Raw genomic sequence first — 18,438 nt, forward strand, 5'->3', positions numbered from 1 at the left:
CTGACAGACAAATGAGTCTGATAGATACCTGATTTGGCTATAAAGAAATCGCAATATGAGGGTAGCGTACATTTCTGCAAAGGCTGGGACATAGAAGAACTGAAATCTAACTTTGGAAGAAATTCATCAAGGTTTAAAACAGTTGCTGTATGTGAAGTGTGCATGATGTTAATAAAAGAAAACAGCACAATCAACTTTGAATGCAGCTGCAATAAGACCAGATCATAGTGAAGTTGGTGTACTTCCAGATTGGGACAGTAACGTTTATTTCATTTTCACATGATCAAAGCCTTATTTCAGAATGACCAATGTACTTGTGAAGCTGAATGTTTTGGTACAAGTTGCATAGATTATTTATTTACCACACACAGCATCATGCAAAACAAGTTTACGTTTTCACATATGACAGTGAGGCATCATTCGGATCTGCTTATTGGGTTTCAGTGTAGCGCCTCTAACGACAAGCATGGGTCACTGAAGACCAATTCTAGCCCGGATCTTCACAGTTTGAGCACAATGGTTTCTACTCCAAAGAGGAAGCAAGACCGGTGAAATATGTGTGCTGTGTGCGAATTTTGATACTCGAATCGAAGTTGTGAAAATGAGGTTGAATCGTTTCGGTAAACGATCTGATCTTAATGAAATATTACACTGTGAAACGCATTCATTTCCGTATTGATTATACATCATTAAAAGACACACAATCTGTACGATTTTTTAATGCCTCCTGCTTTGGTATATATACACAAATACGTTCATGGTCACAGGCACCGATATGAATGAACCTTACGGTAGACATATGGTCATTATGATTTATCGTGCTTCACACATAAATTTCGTTTTCTGATTGGCTGAGCGTTCTTCTATTTTTTTTCAATGTAACCCGCTTACAAGCGAGTAACATTTTCTATGTATCCCACAGGGAATGCCGAACTCAGTTGGTACTTCGTAGTAGTAATTCTTTATCTCGAATAACATTGAATCACGTATGATGTACTGAAATTACCGATGTTTTGAGAATGCAAATCGATGGAAGGGAGATAACTCTAAATTTGTTTTTCTTGTCTTGTAGTCTGGTACTCCTTACTATGATCCGATACCCGTGCATCAAACAGTTCAAAATTACCATTGAGGTGTTCGGTCCCTCGGGACCCATGGGTTGATGTGCCCTCAATGTTTCCCTATGTTCCCCTCGCCCTTTGGGCTCAAACATCGAGGGTACATCAGCCCGTGCCCCCCACGAGACCAGTGAACAACCTTTAATTTAGCACATTACGACGTACTATGTTCCAACACCTTTGCACCAGAGACGGTGTTCAGTAACCCATCCTTGTCGTAAGAGGCGACTAACGGGATCGTGTGGTCGGGCTCGCTGACTTTGTTGACACATGTTATCGTATCCCAATTGCGTAGAATGAAGCTCATGCTGTTGATAACTATATTGTTTTGACCAGAGTTATTATTTACAGACCGCCGCTATAAAGCTGGAATATTGCTGAGTGCGGCGTAAAATTCAACTCATACATTCGTACACCTTACTGACATGTGATTGACTGGGTGTTGTTGACGATCTCCACGGCTATCAAGTTTGATACATTCCGGCTACAGTTGAACAATGTTCGGGGCCACAAAAAGCCATGATTGACAACCGAAAACAAGAGCCGTTATATTCCCTGTCAGGTGAGGATTGCACATAAACAACCAGGTAACAGTAGTATAAGGGCCTTTATAGGGTCAAAATCTATTTTTAGAATAGGCCCTGGCAACAGGTTATATTTAGAATAGGACCTTTATAGGGTCAAAATCTATTGTTAGACTTCACATTGTCTATTTTTAGACGATGAGTCACTGCTCTCTATTGTATATTGAGATCTATGGTGTGAACATCTGGTGTGTCTATTTTTAGAATAATATAAAGTCCCTCGAACAGCCCTCCATACACAGTTTCAGTCACTACACCTAGTGATTACACATCGTGGATATACTACCAGTGTTCCTTGTGCAACCCTAGTGACTACAGTTACTGGGTGTAACGCCATTCTTGGTTTAGACACTGTACTGTGTGGACGTGTCACCATTGGTCTGGGATATCATGGATGTGTGTGGACATTACCCATTCGACAAGACACTCGATTGCTGTGCAATCAAGACTGAATGGACTTCATTCCAGAAAAGACTCGATTCGTTTAAAGACTGGCCAGTGCAGATGAAACAGAGTCCTGGTCACATGGCTCAAGCAGGATTTGTGTACTTAATCAGAGGGGACGTTTGCAAGTGTTTTCAATGTGGTCTCATTCTCAAGAACTGGGAAGTAGATGATGATCCCTGGGCCGAACATGAAAAATGGTCTCCAGATTGTCCGTATTTGGCCCTGGTGTGAGTACCTCGGAAAGAGGTGACCCGTTGGGGTAGTCATGTGGATTTGCAACCAAGAGAGTGATGTAAAATGTGTGACTATTGGAAATAAATCAATGTTAAGAGTATGTCTGCCTTGGTTGTCTATGTATAGTATAAATAGAGGTTGACTCAATACTAATCTCACTGAGATCCCAACCGCGATAAGAGTTTGTTTGCTTGAAATAGTATGGCTAGGTACGTGTTGAAGCATTACGAATTTTTAAGGTTCATGCTAATGTTTCAAGACATTGAGGAGATTCGACAAGACATCTTAGAAATGAACAGAGAACAGATTCTTGCCATCAATGGTATTATCAATAGGTTATTAAAGGGAAGATTACCAGTAACTCGATATGAAAGGCGTCGTTTCCTGAGGAAAAAATGATAAAAATAACTATCTAGTGGTGTTACGAAGATTAGTTCACCCCTGTGGACGACAGACAGTAGGTGGAAGAGGCTTTTTGCCAGTAACATGCCAATCGTAGCATTTGTTTTGAAACCACAGTTTGTCAATGCACTTAGAGATGAGGCCATTCAAAATGCCTGGTTGTTTGACAGAGCATTGGGTTAGTATGTTTGGTACACCCGGTTTAGTTTGTCATAGTACTGCATCGAACCATCCTGGCAGCGATGTTGAAAGCTATACCAAGGTCAATGAAGATATCTATATAACAGGCCACAAGGGCTATCTAGCTTCATTTAGCCGTGGACCAGTGACAGTGACGCATCACCTCAGGCCGTTTTCATCATGAATAATCCACGATACAAACTCTTCGTACCGGATGCGAGAAAAATGGACACGATATTACATGCTCAGGGCTGAAGGGAAAGGAGACCCTTATCATTCTATAACACGTGGAGGAGAAAATCTGCCATGATGTCTGTCGATCGATATTTGGAACTGTATGATCCAGAGTGGAAGAAAGACAAACAAAACCAGAAACCACAGAGCAACCTAAGATTAATTTCGTTACCCCTACTCAACAAGTGGTTGAACAAGCTAAAGCCAGGTTGAAGAGAGAAAGGGAAAGTGCCATCAATACGGAAAACACAAAGCGAATGAAAACATATTTTTAAATAGAGACGAAAGGCTAAATGTATCATTTGTAGTAGGACTGTTGACGTGTGAACATCATTATGCATCCCTGTCCCATATGCTCCAAACAATATGTTTGGGCTCATGACTTGTCCCGTCATATTCGAACAAAACATCCAAAAGATATCAAGCAGCAGCAGCAGCAGCAGCAGCAGCCGTCACCACCCTCTCCTCCTCCTCCTCCTCCACAGCAGCAGCAGCAGCAGCAGCAGCAACAACCACATTCATCAGAAAGTATTACCCAGTCATTGGAAGAATGTAGACTGATTCACCCCTTCACCATGATCGTCTCAGGGCCAACCTCCTGTGGGAAAACCTACTTAGTGAAACAGATTCTAGAAAGGATGAACATTAAACCTTATCCTGAACGTATTATATGGCTCTACAAACGATGGCAGCCCTTGTATAATGCCATTCAAACCCATGTTTATCCCTATGTAGAATTTCATCAAGGCATTCCTTCTGATCTCGAAAAGGATGCATTTCTGGACCCCTGTGTGGTGAACGTGGTTATCCTCGATGACTTAATGTCTACTGCCAGCAAAGATCCACGCATTACAGATCTGTTTACGGAAGGAAGTCATCATCGTAATCTCTCAGTGATCGCCTTGAACCAGAATTTGTATTTCAGTAAGGATCCCACACAACGAAGAAACTGTCATTATCTGCTTCTGTTCAACAACCCTATCGATCAACAACCCATCATGACTTTGGCGAGGCAAATGTATCCAGGTAACACAGACCATTTCATGGAGCCGTTTCAAAGGGCTACCCAGAAGCCTTATGGGTACTTGTTGGTTGATCTAAAACCCCAAACACCTCCCCATAGACGACTTTGTCCCAATGCATACAGTTTAAAAGGACACCTCCAAGCCAGGGCAATTCAGTCCGAGTTAGATATTCAGCGTGAGCAGGCGTGAAGAAAACCTCTCAACCATGCCAACTTGTGATGCCTGTGGACTCGTGTTTCAAGATGTGCAAGATTTGCAAAAACACAGAAGAAAACTGGTGTCCCGAAAAGACTTCAGTGGGTCCTCCTGGGATACCCCCAAGTGAAAAGGCAGTGGGAGGAAGACAACAACTTCTCACCTGTGAAGAGACCACGTCCTCTGGTGGATTGTGACTATTGTGGTCAAGTGTTTAGCACTAACCATAACTTACAAAGACATTTACACGATAAACAATGTCCTGAAATGGAAAATGAGGACGATGATGTTGAATCACTAAAGCTGATGTCACACACAACAGGAAAAATAAGATGGTTGATCTCGAAGAGCAAGGTATAAGACAAATGTATTCACGTACGCATGAGCTGAATAAAGACTTTTGGATGAGAAACGACAGCTGTACATAAAAGAGGTTTAAACGAAGACATGATTCAAGCCAAACTGAACAAATTGATCTGGAGCACGTTTAAAGAGACGTATGCCCGATTTATTACTTATCTGTACCATATGCAGGATGGACCAAAGACACAAGGAATACTGAAACGAGTAAAAGACACAAATAATATGTATCATGAAGTGATTTCAAAATTGTACCAATATAAGTCTTGGGTCGAAGGCATGACCGAAGATGAAGACATAACATCTGATGAAGAGAGTGAAGGACAGGTGGATGATGAAGGGTAATAAGACAACAGATGTAAAGTAGGCATTTGGGAGAGCTCCTATCCTAATGTCTACTCATTCGAAACGGAGCTAATAAACAATGAAATCTGTATATCTCTCTTGTTTCTTAATGTATTGTACCTCTGGGTTAAAAGATAAACATTATGTACAGACCACCGCCATGGCGCTGCTGAGAGTGTACTAGACTCACTGAATGTATTGTTGGAGGATTGACATAAGACAACTGTTGTACAATTCTTAGTTTTTATAATACCAATTTCCACCCTATTTCACCGAATCCACATATTCTTAACCTCCTCATACTAGTATCAGACATACAAGTTTCAGTTTAATCGTCATTCCGGTTGATTGAATACAAGATAACCACTGTTTCAGTTCATGGTATTGAAGATAGCAACTGTTACAGTTCATTGTATTGAATACAACAACAAGTTTAATGATCTGTAATGAATATATACATATATATAAACGGTTTATAAATACATAAGCTATTACGCTAGTGTTGTAAAGCCATTTTTGGTCTACAAAGCCGTTTTGGACATGTAGCCGTTTTGGACATGTAGCCATTTTGAGTCAGAACCGTTTGCGAACCGGTTTGATAGACCCGTTTGCGATCCAGTTTGACAGAACCGGTTTTAGGTCGGGGCTATTGGCGCCAAGATTTAATGCTCTTTGTTCACTGCCATGTGCAGCCGGTATGTTGTGCTGTGCGTGTTTAGGTATTCTGGCGGTTTCATGACCGTTTAAAACAGCACAGTAGGTGTGGAATTTATGTGATGGATCATTCTCTATTCTAATTTGTGAGTATTTTTACGTATGAACGTATTGTGTGAATAATGTTGTTGACGACAGTATCGTGAGTACACATGTTAACAATGCGAGTACATGTACACACCAAAATTGGTTTTATGTAAGCCATAGTTTAGGAAAAAACGATGAATCTAGGGAAAGGTTCTGATTATGATTGGACTGTGTTTATTGTGTTGGGATTTAATGATTCGTGGCAAACGGGAGTCATGTCAACTTTCTATCGGTCGTATCCTGTATGTGTGTGTCAGGCTGTGTTTATTCATGTGATTGTGTGTGAGGTTTTTTAAAGTAGGCTCATGGCATATGTGAGTCATGTGTAATCAACTTTCTATAGGTTGTATTCTGTGTGGGGTGTATTTATTCATATGATTATGTGGGATTTTAAAGTAAGTTCATGGTGACTCGTTCTACATGGGATATTTTGGTGAGAAGCATGCTGTGAGTGATTTCGCTTTGAGTTTCAACATTTTACTCAGTTTTTTTCATCGAAGGGCATGGCTAGGACTTTGTTATTTGTTTAAATCTATATATTTATCATTTTTTTCAAAATGGCGGCGGGGGACGCGATCTATGACCTGGTTTCTTCAATGGGCGTGAAGGCCGTCATGCTTCTCGGGCCATTGAACGTAGGGAGAGGCAATGTTATGGTAGAATGAACATGGCACACATCACTCGGAGGCTGTGGCAAATTAAAAGAAAGTATTAACATGGACACTCGGTAACATGTATTTGAAGTTATTTATTTTTCACTCCATTATACGCTTGTTTTCTGAATCTTCATGCTTGGGTGGGAGAGGGGATTCCCTTCCCGTAAACATAGCTTTGAATGGCTGTAGGTCGGACTTACGGGTGGGCAAATGAGTCATTCATTGTTGGAGTACAGTATGAATCAATCTGTTTCTTCACATGAATGGGTTACTTGTTCCAACCCCTCTAAAACATCACGAATTGGTACCTATGGATGTGTTATTCCCTGATGTCATTCATATGGATTTGATGAACAGAGGTAAGTTGACTTCATGTACACTTTATCCCCAACACTCGTTCAATCTGATGATGATGTAAATCTTAATCTGTGTTACGATGTATTCTGTGTTACAAGATATGGACTGAAGGTAGGACGTTGTATACATTTGAATTTCACATTTTTAATAGTTATAGTTAGTCAGACGGGAATTGATACTGCGATAACGGACGCTCGCTTTGAGATAAAATCGAAATACACTGGTAGTATAATGTGTAGTCACTCCAGTGTATAATCCAAAGATGTTTTGTAATCAAGTGAGAAATATCCACAATGTTTAATTACTCCCAGAGATGTGTAGTTGAGAGGCTGAGCTATTGAAAATATAAACCCAGTGAATCACACAGTATACTCCAAGGTTGTTTAGTAATCCAATGAGAAATGCACTCTGGTATATCCACAATGTGTGAAATCACTAGGTGTAGTGGCTGAGCTGTGTATGAGGGCTGTTCGAGGGACTTTATATTATTCTAAAAATAGACACACCAGATGTTCACATGAGTCATGGTCTAAATATAGACTCTTTTAAAAATAGAAACAGCAGGTGTTGACATGACTCATGGTCTAAAAATAGATTTTGACCCTATAAAGGTCCTATTCTAAATATAACCTGTTGCCAGGGCCTATTCTAAAAATAGATTTTGACCCTATAAAGGCCCTTATACTACTGGTAACACCTGGCCCCGGAAAAGCAGCCTGGAATTGTGCTGAATGTTTTTCACCACAAACCATCAATAACTGTAATAACGAGGGCATCTAAGCCTGTACCCCTTTTTAAATGGTTCAGAAATCCAAAGATTCAAATTTTTCATTTAGAACGGAATCGAATTATTTAGCAATTTCTTCACAATTCCCTGAACTAGTTGCAAGAATGAAACAAAACAAGGCAAATGTACAGCAAGGGAGGCAACTCTTACCTATCGTCTCCAGTTTCCTAAAACTATAAAACTAATCATCCATTTCCTATACCCACCCTACAAAAAAGTCGATGTTTATTCTGTCGTCATTTCAGGCAGTGACCCTATGATTCTGGGTTACATGTAACTGATTGACAAACTAAGGTACAGGGATAATATTACCAATAGAAAAACTATTGACATCAGGAGCCAGTGGACACTTTGACAGCAGGAGAGCAACAGGAACAGCATCACCTCCATTGTAGCTGGAAAGAAAGGTAGTTATTAAGTCTAAGCTGTATTTCATAGAAATACAATGTATCAAATAGTACGTTACTGTGTCAACATTTAAGTTTCACTATCATATAACGCGTATTGTGTAAACAGTCCAAAAATATTTATGTAAATTCGCCGTCAACCGATCTCTCGCGCTATCGAACAAAATACATCATCCATCATAAGTAATATTTGGGATTCCACTTTCTTAGTAAAGAACAGAATCTAGTACTTTTGTTGGTTTGAGTTCCACCTTGGATTTGAACCCACACCCGAAGAAGAAGAAGAAGAAGAAGAAGAAGAAGATTATATTTACGTCTCACTATAAGGTATATAGAACATACAAATTGCATACAATGTTATATATATAAAACAAATACCTCTCCGACCAATCACACAGCGATTTATGAGAGACTATATAAGATGATATAAACATCATAAAATATGCATTAAAAATATATATATTTACACATGTACATACCAATATATACTGAGCATCATTGAAAACGCACCACTTATAAAAGTTAAGATTATTAAAAACACGTGAAAAGAATTGATATTTTTGAGTGGAAAATAATAGATGGACGACTGGCAAAGAGCAGAGTAGATGTCAGACGTGAGGTGGAAAAGGGCAAGAAAGACGGGGAGGAGATAAGATCAGATATAGATATACTGAATGAGAAACATGACAACCTGGAGAGTTATGTTGAGCACATAGAGATCCGGATGGAGGACCAGGAGAGACGGGGGAGGAGAAACAACATGATTCTATGTGGTATTCAGGAGACGCCTAATGAGACTTACACAGAGAGTAAACGTAAAGTACTGGAGTACTTAATAACGCCAGGAAAGTGAAAAATATGTCCCCACTTGATGCACGTGACATAGAGCGAGCACATCGTTTAGGTAAGAGATCAAATAAGAAAAGACCTATGATCGTGCCCGTGTGTCACTGGGAGGACAAGTGGAGGTCAGTCAAACTCCGTGATATCCTCAGAGACATGAAAATTGGTATTGCTAACGACCTAACCTTTTTCCAGAAACAGGAGCTTGATAGATTGAGACAGAGTGACCCTGATAACAGGTACTATTACAAGGGTAATAAACAGCTGAGTCAGCCTAAGGGTGAGTTGGAGAGTGCCCCAGGGGGTGCAGGAGGTGAGAACGATGAGGCGCTACCGACCGGACAAAAGGTTGGGGGTGGTATCTCAAGAAACCTCAGGTCTCACTCTAGACGTGGTCGGTACCAATAGGGGTGTGGCCAGGGTCTAACTACTGACACTGATCCACCCAGTGATTGTACGGCGCATCACTCACCCTTCGCTCAGTCAACCGCATCACCTGAGGAGTTTTATCATCAATCATTACTATTTTGGAATAAGTCTGGCTTATCATCTAAATTATCTGATAATGAGTTCTTTATGTATATCAAAACATTTGAGATTATCGGACTTACCGAAACGTGGATTAATGATTGTGATGTTGATGATATATTTGATGACTATGTCACGTTCACGAAACCTGCAGATAAGTTATCTCACCGCGGCAGATTATCAGGTGGCATAGTTGTGCTAGTTAGAAAATGTCTTAGACAATATATAAAATGGTGTAAACTTACTGAAAATGCAGTTAACATTTTATTTGATAAACCATTAGGTAACGATAAAGATCTGTTGTATTCCTGTGTATATGTACACCCTGAGGGGTCAACCTGGTATGAAAAGACAAACGTACATTGTAAAAACAGGATTCAGTTGTTACAGGAAAATCTAGTAGATATATTGTCGGATCAACCAGATGCATCTGTTTTGTGTGGCGGAGATTTCAAAGCGCGAACAGGAAATGACCCGGACTTTATTGAGGATGATATACTTGAATATATAGAAACAGACACGTCAAATTGGAAATTTCTTGTAGATCAATTTAACCTCGCAAGATTCTCCGTTGACAAAACTGTTCATTCATTTGGACGATCTTTGGTAGAATTATGTGCTGTTTTGAATATCCATATCATGAATGGGAGATGCGGAGCAGACACAAATATTGGAGATTTTACATTTCTTGGGTCAATCGGGGACAGCGTAATTGATTATATTATTGCATCATCATGTCTGTTCTCGTTTTGACTGACTTCAATATACAATCTCGCACAGAGTCCACGCACATCCCAGTCACAATGAAATTGGTTACAACACACAAGCGGGAATATGATGTAATAAAAGAAGATTTGAATCATAGTTATAAGTTTGTTTGGAATGAAGAAAGATCGGATGAGTTTAGACAAAATATGTTCTCAGATAGTGTGCAGGACTTACTCGATAAATGTTCAGATACAGCCTTTAGTGATATCAATCAGAGTATAGAATATATTGCAGATGCTTTGTGCTCTGCTGCTATGGGTATGAAACGAAAATCGACACATAGATATTATAGCAAGAACAGCCCATGGTTTGATAGTGAATGTAGGCGTTTGAAAGCCGAGCGTTGCCGGAAATTAAATCAGTTCAGAATGTATGAAGACAAACAGCACTTAGATAAGTACCATTTAGTTAGAAACCCATATAACGCTAAGTGTAAGCAGAAAAGAACTGAGTACTATAAACAAAAACAGATAAAACTAGAAAATCATATCAATTCCAAAGAGTTTTGGTCAATCCTTCAAGGCTTGAATGGTAAACAGTCTACTAAACATGATATCAGTACCCGTGAGTGGTTTGAACATTTCAAACAATTGTTTACATCAACTAGCAATGATGTAACAGAGGATGTAAGTGCTGGCAACGAGAGTACTAATGAACGTACAAGCACACCAACTGACTTTGACCTATTGACTAATGATATTCTAGATCCACCTATTACCAGACAAGAAATTATAGATAGTATAAGACACTAAAAGGTAAACAAAGCAGCGGGTGTTGATGATATATTACCTGAATTTATTAAATATTCTGAAGATATCTTATTACCTTACTTGGAGTTGATTTTTAATGTTATTTTAGAGAGCGGTCATTTTCCATCGACTTCGACTATTGGAATTATTATCCCAATTCATAAGAGCGGGAACATTAATAATGTTGATACTTATAGAGGTATACATCTGTAAAGTATATTGGGAAAGGTTTTTGTCTATATCATCAACAAGAGATTGACATTTTGGGCAAATACTTTTGATAAAATAGATGAATCCCAAGCCGTCTTTAGGGCAGGATACAGTACTGTCGATAATATCTTTATACTTAATTCAATTGTTCAGAAGTGTCTAAATACAAAGGGAAAGAAAATGTATGCTTTGTTTGTCGATTTTAAGAAAGCGTTTGATTCAATACAGGGAGAAAAACTTTGGGAGGTAATGCAAAAACATGGAATTAGCCCTAAGATGAATAGATTGCTACAGAAGATATATGATAATGTGAAAGTTTGCATCAGAAATAATTATGAAATATCAGATACCTTCAATTGCAATGTTGGGCTTAGACAAGGCTGTATTCTGAGTCCATTCCTATTCTCAATGTTCATTAATGAATTTGCTTCGATAATACAACAAAATGGTACTCATGGTATCCAGTTACATCCCTATTTGACACCATTGTTTTTATTGTTGTTTGCCGATGATATGATTCTGTTTGCGACTACTGTTGTTGGATTACAAAGGCATATACACAACGTACATGAGTTGGAACATTATTGCAATGAGGCAGGATTAACTGTTAAATTTGAGAAAACTAGAATAGTCGTATTCAAATATGGGGGCAAACTATCTAAAAAGGAAAAATGGTATTATAGAGGAGAGCAGCTCCAAGCCACACAATCATATAAATACCTTGGAGTCTACTTCACTAATCGTCTTGGCTTTTCAGCACGTGCTAAATATTGTTCCACACTAGCCAAAAAGGTACTTATTGGGGTTCTCAAAACTATTCACAAACTCGTAGATATTGATTATCATTCTTTTTTCAAAATATTTAATACAAAAACCCTTCCTATTCTATTGCATGGTTCAGAGGTATGGGGTTTCAATAACTTTGACGTAATTGAGAAAATACATTTATATACTTCTAAGAATTTTTTAGGAGTGAAAGTAAGTACACCTAATGCCATGGTATATGGAGATTGTGGAAAATTTCCCATACACATTTTTGCTAAAGCTAGAATAATAAAATATTGGATACGTCTGTTATATATGCCATCTGATAGATACCCTAGACAGTGTTATGATGTGATGTTAATGTACGATAACAACGGGAAGACTAACTTGGCGACTAACATTCGAGAATTGTTAAATAAAATAGGTTTTGGGGAGGTATGACAAAGGCAAAATGTTGACTTTTATACAAATTTTGTGAATAATGTTACTCAAAGATATATATACACAAGAATGGGTAGGGGCACTGTCATTGTCAAGTAAATGTTTCTATTATAGAATGTTTAAATCCCATATATACAGAGAGAATTTTCTGCTGTCACTAAATATCAAGAAATTTCTCTCGGCTTTTGCTCGGTTTAGGTGTTCCTCACATGACTTGGCAATCGAAACAGGGAGATATCATAAAATAGAGAGGGAAAATAGAATTTGTACATTTTGTGATCTTAATTGTGTAGAAGATGAATATCACTTCCTCTTAATTTGCCCATTATATTGTGAGTTAAGAAAAAAAATGTCCCAAGATATTATTCTGTATATCCCGATAGGGTGAAATTTTCTTTGTTAATGAGTACTGATGACAATGTTCTTATCTGTAAATTGTCAACCTTTATCTATCAAGCATTGTCTCTAAGAAATAAACATAATAATTCATAGAATGTATGTACTCATATTGTTATTTGTTAAGATATGGTATGATGTGGTGCGATATGATGATATGATATGATACATGGTATGCTATGACATGAGGTAATATGGGGTGTTATGATATGATGTGATACGACAAAGTATGTGTAATGCGATGTTATATGATGTGATACATTTTGATGCGATATGACATATTGCGATTTGACTTTTTTAATTTTTTTCTATGATATTGTGTGCTATGTTCTTGTATACTATGGGCCCGTGGCCTTCAGTATGAATAAAGATTGATTGGCAAAAACAACAACACAGAAAAGACGCTCATTCATTGAAATGTTCCACAGTCAGAAAGGATCAAACACACGTGGGGTCAAATATAAAAGTCAACATCGCAGTTCAACGTCTCCTCATTGAGTCAATAAGCGTCCGAATAGAGTTCTTGGGGATGGCATTCCACTTCTGCAGTAGTGCAGCCTCAAGTTCCCGGATGTTTCAAATCTGTTGTCGCCGCGAAAGACTTTGACCAATTTCGTCCCAAAAGTGCTCCATGGGGGGATACATCTGGCGACTGTGCTGGCCAATGAATAACCTGGATGTGCTGCTGGGCCAGATACTGCATGGAAAGTCGTGTTGTGTGTGCCCGTACGCTATCCCGTTGAAAAGTATGGACATCTTGGTGGTGATTGAAGACAGATACGATGTGATTCTGAAGAATCTGCTCACAGTAATAATGGGCATTAACTCTCCCTTGACAGACATGAAGGCAGTCCGGTGATTGTAGTTTATTTCACCCCAGACCATGACACTCCCACCACCCAAAGGTCTGTCTGAACCACACACTCATGAGCATAACGTTCCCCACGTCTACGCCAAACACGTAATCGGCCGTCAGCATTATGTAGATGATGACGTGACTCGTCAGTGACTACCACACCATGCCATTGTTGTCACCATTACAGAAAATGCCTGCTAGCCCATTGTATACTCATTCTGTCAGTCAGAATTGGTCCAACGTAAAGACGTCGAACATGGAGCCCTGTAGCGTGTAGACGGCGTCGCATGGAGTCAGTGCTGATGACCCCCCACGTCAACCTTGAACTAGTGCAGCCGTCCTGGCAGTCGGCAGTGTTCAATCACTGATATGGATAAGGTCAATATGGCGATCCTGATGGACCGTCGTAACACGTTGTTGCCAAGATCATTGAAGGTCACGGGTGCTGCCTATCTACTGATGTCGTCTATGAAGCCTAACGATGGTGGAGTGGCCAAGTCCAAGTTGTCGAGCAATATCCCTGCTGCTGGTGCCAACCTGAATCATGCATAGTGCAAGTTCTCTTTCGTGAGGTGTTAACCTCGGCATCTCTAGTTGTCCTCGTTTCACAATCGTTAGTGAAGCAATGAGAATCGGTTCTCATACACCTGCTTTTAGTGTCACAGTCAGTATGATTTCAGAATGAAATTCGAGCTTTTTTATGGCGTGAATGCATGTCGATGCATTTTGGAATTAAGAGTCATACTGTGGACAGGAATTTGTTTCTAAAGCATTTTTTCAACTGGACATGCCCTTCGACTTCATGTTAGTTATATTCATTGATCATTGTCATGCTGAAATCCATCTTGATGAAAATATGTACAATTTTAGACTGGTGCGTTGTCAATGATGTTCAGTATATATAAACTACCCATACAAAATTAGTCGTATTCAGGCACCTAACCCACAAAAATGGAAGTCAGACATCTGGTAGTCTAGACTGCGGACTTTGTGTACCCCTCTGATAAGTGTAAATTGGCACGACTCCCACGCCAAAAGCTATAATTACACAATTGACCACTTTCTAAATGGCTTAACGGCTGTAATAACAATCTCCTATCAGAAAACACAACAAAGTACTTTGAATTTCAACAATATTTGATATCGTGATGGTTGAGATTGAAACACGAACTGCCTCTGACAAGCTTCAGAAACAGCAGCAGATTTCGCTGGAATGGTCAATATGGACGTTTTTACACTTACGGTCAAGGGTGCCGTTGTTCAAAACAACCTTAGCGCTAAGGCTACCTTAAGTCAGTGTTAAAGTATGGGAGTTACGGTCACCTTAGCGCTAAGATCGCTTTGTACAACGGCACCCTGTTGTGGAATGCATACATGTAGGTTTCGCGATCTTGGCTATCCTCACCTCAAAATACCTCTGGCTTGATTTAATACCGCATCCCTGCACACAGAATAATGATACTGCTCTTGGACAGGCGGTGGTAAATACTGAAACAATGTGTTAGTACTTGTAACAGCGAGTATTATATGAAGAGAGACTTGTAGAGAATGAGTGCGTGAGTGAGTTTAGTTTTACGCCGCACTCAGCAATATTCCAGCTATGGCGGCGGTCTGTAAAAAATCGAGTCTGGGCCAGATAATCCAGTGATCAACAGCATGAGCATCGATGTGCGCAATTGGGAACCGATGACATGTGTCAACCAAGTCAGCTAGGCTGACCACCCGATCCCGTTAGTCGCCTCTTACGACAAGCATAGTCGCCTTTTGTAGCAAGCATGGGTTGCTGAAGATCTATTCTACCCCGGATCTTCACGGGTCTATAGAGAATGAGTATACATTTTAACATAAACGTTGATATACATGCTAATTGTTTAATAGCAGCTTAATGCACCTTTTATGTTCAGTCAATGTGTTCATGAAAATGACTACAAACATAATACGATGGTATTGTAAATAATGTTACTGTGATTTTACGGCACTTTTAGCAATATTTCAAGATTTCCAAGGTTGGGTGTTGCTATAAATAATCGATAGTTAGAAGGGACTTAATCTACGTTTGTTTATATCCAACTTGGCTCAGACGTATTATTTGCAAGCAGTCGGTACAAACCTACGCTGGGACAGATGCTACGAATAGAACTGATCAAACAATGTGAGGCGTTTTCAGTAAAATCTTTCCTTGTTCCTTGTGACAGATCTTATCGAAGGAAGTTGATTGTTCAGTGTAGATACGACTGAGTGCGTGAGGACACATGGCTGGGATCATCCTGGTTCCGGGCCTCTCAGACTAATGAGAGGCCCGGGAACCAGGATGGGCTTGATGCACACTACCAGCCTGGTTTCCGGGGTCTGCTGCGCTAACGCTTCACTGGTGTGGAAGCGTCAGCGCAGCAGACTCCGGCAACCAGGCTGGCACATTACCACATTTCAGTTAAGGCGGCGGAAGTCTACAGCCGCTAACAGATGCTTAGGATTTGTCATTCCCTATTAAAATGCATATGAATAATAAGATATGTACACCGTGAATACAGTACCTGGTCGGACGCAGATCTCCACGGCTCCATCTCCAGTAGACAGATGGACTCGCCGTGTGAGTGGAGACCTACTGCTGCGTGGAACCCTCCTTGTGGGATCCTGAGGGCGGGGCTCCTGTACACCTGCAGACACAGCAGACACAGGTCAGACACAGCAGACACAGGTTACACAAAGAGAGCGGATACACGTACACTAACGAAGATGTTCGTGTGAAGGGCAGAAGAATAGACTTGACCTCAAATCTATGACCAAACCAGATAACGTGATGGGCCTCAAACCAGGAAGTATATCATACATCCGACGCAAAACAATGGAAATCTGATTGTTATTATATATACAGTTGCAAAACCCTATAGCTCTCACGCCGTGAGATCGGTAGACTGCGAATTTATATTACCGACATTCACTCATACAGGTCTGAAATTCTATAAGCTGTATGCTTCTCTCGAGGGTAATACGGTCTGATGTACGCCTCTTTGTAGCAGTGTTACCCAAGCCGGTAGCCGATAGGCGAGCGATGTCACTGCTACAAACAGGCGTACATCAGACCGTATTACCCGAGGGAGAAGCATACAACGTATTTATCTTACCGCCATGTTATATGTACAAAATATATTAGTTTATTTGGAAGATCGCTACCGACCAAATGACATGTAAACAAAATGGCGTCTGCCTCTCGACTGGAATTTTAAAATCAGCGAAACATATTCTGACAATCTTAATAACTTCAATAAAATTGGTTAATTGTGTTTAAGTTGACTGTGCAACGGAATCAATGTATAAAATAGTTTAAATAAACTAGTGAAAGTCGGTGAAATAAATGTCTACATGCTGAACTCACAAACAGACAATCGAACGGTTTTCAAACTCCGGACACAGCATGCGGCATATTATGACGTCATACGATTGTTAGCGATACAGCTTCTCGGCGGAGAGTTTGACGGTTACCGTGGCAGCGGGTAATATTTTTTCCTGTTGTCACCCTCCTAGGAGGGGTGACACGGAAACTTTGTTAAAGCGTCATTGACCAATGAAATTAAAGTATTTTACATGAAGGTACGATAATTAGGATAATTTCGTTATATACCTCTGATTTTCCAACACAGTAGGTTTATCTCTATTCTACCATGACAATTTTATGGACAATTTCAGGTGGAGCTCTGTCTTTGGTTACGAGTCAATACGTGAAGCGGCCTCGCATTCCAATCTCAAGTGGTATCGCCCGAAACGGGGTGATTGGTGGCAAACCGTCAATGACTAACAAACTCCGGATTCAGTAATAACAAATCACGTTTTGTTTTTTCAATGCATCAATCACCAATCATTAACTGATAAGTTGGAAAACATATATCAAATAAGTTTTAAAAGCTTGGTTCACATTTGAAAATTCCAACGTAGACCCTTACCCCACCAGAATAATGGCAGCAACCTCATGGCCTTGACCTTTTCTCGGAAGTCATTGTTTACATTTACGTGCAAATTTGGAAAGATGCGACAGCAGAGCAAGGTTAACCTGATTGTATGACTGAGATAGTCTTTGATATCTAATTACTGGTACAAAATTTAAGAGTAGAGGCGCTTTTGCTGTAACGAGAAGTCCGTGTTGTACCGAATTTAGATACTGTTGAATTTTGCGCCCTGTCAACTTGACGATTTCACGCACCTCTACGTCTGCGTGCGACAGCTGTGGTGACTCTTACACACTCATGTGTGTACTTTGTGCTCAAATTCGATTCTACGGATATTATTTTCTACATTTTGGAAAGTGTTTTGTGACCTAGTAGCTTCAAAGTGTAGTGAATTCGCTGGCATGTTCGCGAGTCTGTTGACAAAGAAGATTTGTGGTGATATTTCCGAAAGGATGGATCAGGACATGAGGGTGTACCTCTGGCATAAACACGGTAAGGTAATTAATTATACTTTAGATCAAGCAGTGTAATGGATAAGAGGGATCATGACTAAGCTAAATTACTTTTTCAACGATATTATACTTTTAGAAAAAAAATATGTAATTGTGTTTTACTACCGCTAAATTTTAAACAGTTCAAATTTCAAAACATCATTTTGTTTGAATTGATAACCCAACTGTTTATTCATGTGGACGGAAGGCGTTAGAATTTCTTCGGCGTTCGATGTTAATGCAATCTCCGTTACCGGATCAAGATCAGTGGCGATATCGTTGACGAAAGGTGATAATAAATTTAACACGGAAATC

The 18,438-nt window shown here is 39.7% G+C and overlaps 1 protein-coding gene across 3 annotated transcripts in view; it reads right to left on the reverse strand.

Annotated features, from left to right (window-relative positions):
• The window catches only part of LOC124285564 (SPRY domain-containing protein 3-like), a 34,472-nt gene that overhangs the window by 5,416 nt on the left and 10,618 nt on the right, over positions 1 to 18,438 (reverse strand). For 2 of the 3 annotated variants that reach the window (XM_046721814.1, XM_046721815.1), the window contains exon 11: positions 16,223 to 16,345. Coding sequence is in view for 1 of the 3 variants with exons in the window: in XM_046721816.1 (XP_046577772.1) it covers positions 8,038 to 8,120; positions 15,094 to 15,176; positions 16,223 to 16,345 (289 nt within the window). In the remaining 2 variants the exon portion in view is untranslated. Of the gene's footprint in view, positions 1 to 8,037; positions 8,121 to 15,093; positions 15,177 to 16,222; positions 16,346 to 18,438 lie in introns of those variants that run through there. The other variant, XM_046721816.1, reaches the window with a different exon arrangement.

The sequence above is a fragment of the Haliotis rubra genome, unplaced genomic scaffold (genome assembly GCF_003918875.1).
Source record: "Haliotis rubra isolate DU_JTF1 unplaced genomic scaffold, ASM391887v1 Scf362, whole genome shotgun sequence".
Lineage (NCBI taxonomy): Eukaryota > Metazoa > Mollusca > Gastropoda > Lepetellida > Haliotidae > Haliotis > Haliotis rubra.